This window comes from Nerophis ophidion, linkage group LG08 (assembly GCF_033978795.1).
Source record: "Nerophis ophidion isolate RoL-2023_Sa linkage group LG08, RoL_Noph_v1.0, whole genome shotgun sequence".
In the NCBI taxonomy this organism is placed as follows: domain Eukaryota; kingdom Metazoa; phylum Chordata; class Actinopteri; order Syngnathiformes; family Syngnathidae; genus Nerophis; species Nerophis ophidion.
In genome coordinates, this window is record NC_084618.1 from 78,688,347 (window position 1) to 78,688,801 (window position 455).

At 52.7% G+C, this 455-nt stretch overlaps 1 protein-coding gene across 1 annotated transcript in view; it reads right to left on the reverse strand.

The window, feature by feature from the left end:
- LOC133558429 (paired box protein Pax-2a-like) overlaps positions 1-57 on the reverse strand; it is a 90,573-nt gene extending 90,516 nt beyond the window's left edge. The window contains exon 1 of the mRNA XM_061909816.1: positions 15-57. Within this exon, the coding sequence (XP_061765800.1) occupies positions 15-57 (43 nt within the window). The remainder of the gene's footprint in view (positions 1-14) is intronic.
- Positions 58-455: the final 398 nt, after the last annotated feature.

Here is a 455-nt window from a genome sequence, read left to right on the forward strand (position 1 = left end):
GTTGTGCTACTTACGGTGCATGGCCGTGAAGGGGTCCGTCTTGCAGTGAATATCCATCGGATAGCAAAGCAAAGACAACAAATCAACGGAAGCCGCCGTGTCGCCTTCCTGTCAGGTTAAAAAAATACGGAGAAAAAATAAATTTAAAAAAAAGTAAAAATAAAAAAAATCACTCTCGAAGAGGTCGCGAAACTTCCGTTCGTCCGCGAAAATAAAAGTTGTGTACAGTCCGGTGGCAGGTGTGCTGTGGCAGGTGTGCTGTGGCCCCCCGACCCCAACCTGCCCTCCCCCCCGCTGTCAATACCAACAACAACAACAACAACAACAACGTGGGTCTGTCAGCGCGGCAGCCTCGGGAGTAGCATTGCAACGCGGTCCGGGCTCGGCTCGGTTCGGCTCGGTTCGGCTCGGCTCGGCTCGGTATAGCTCCACAGAATCCGTGCGGGGGGAAAAAA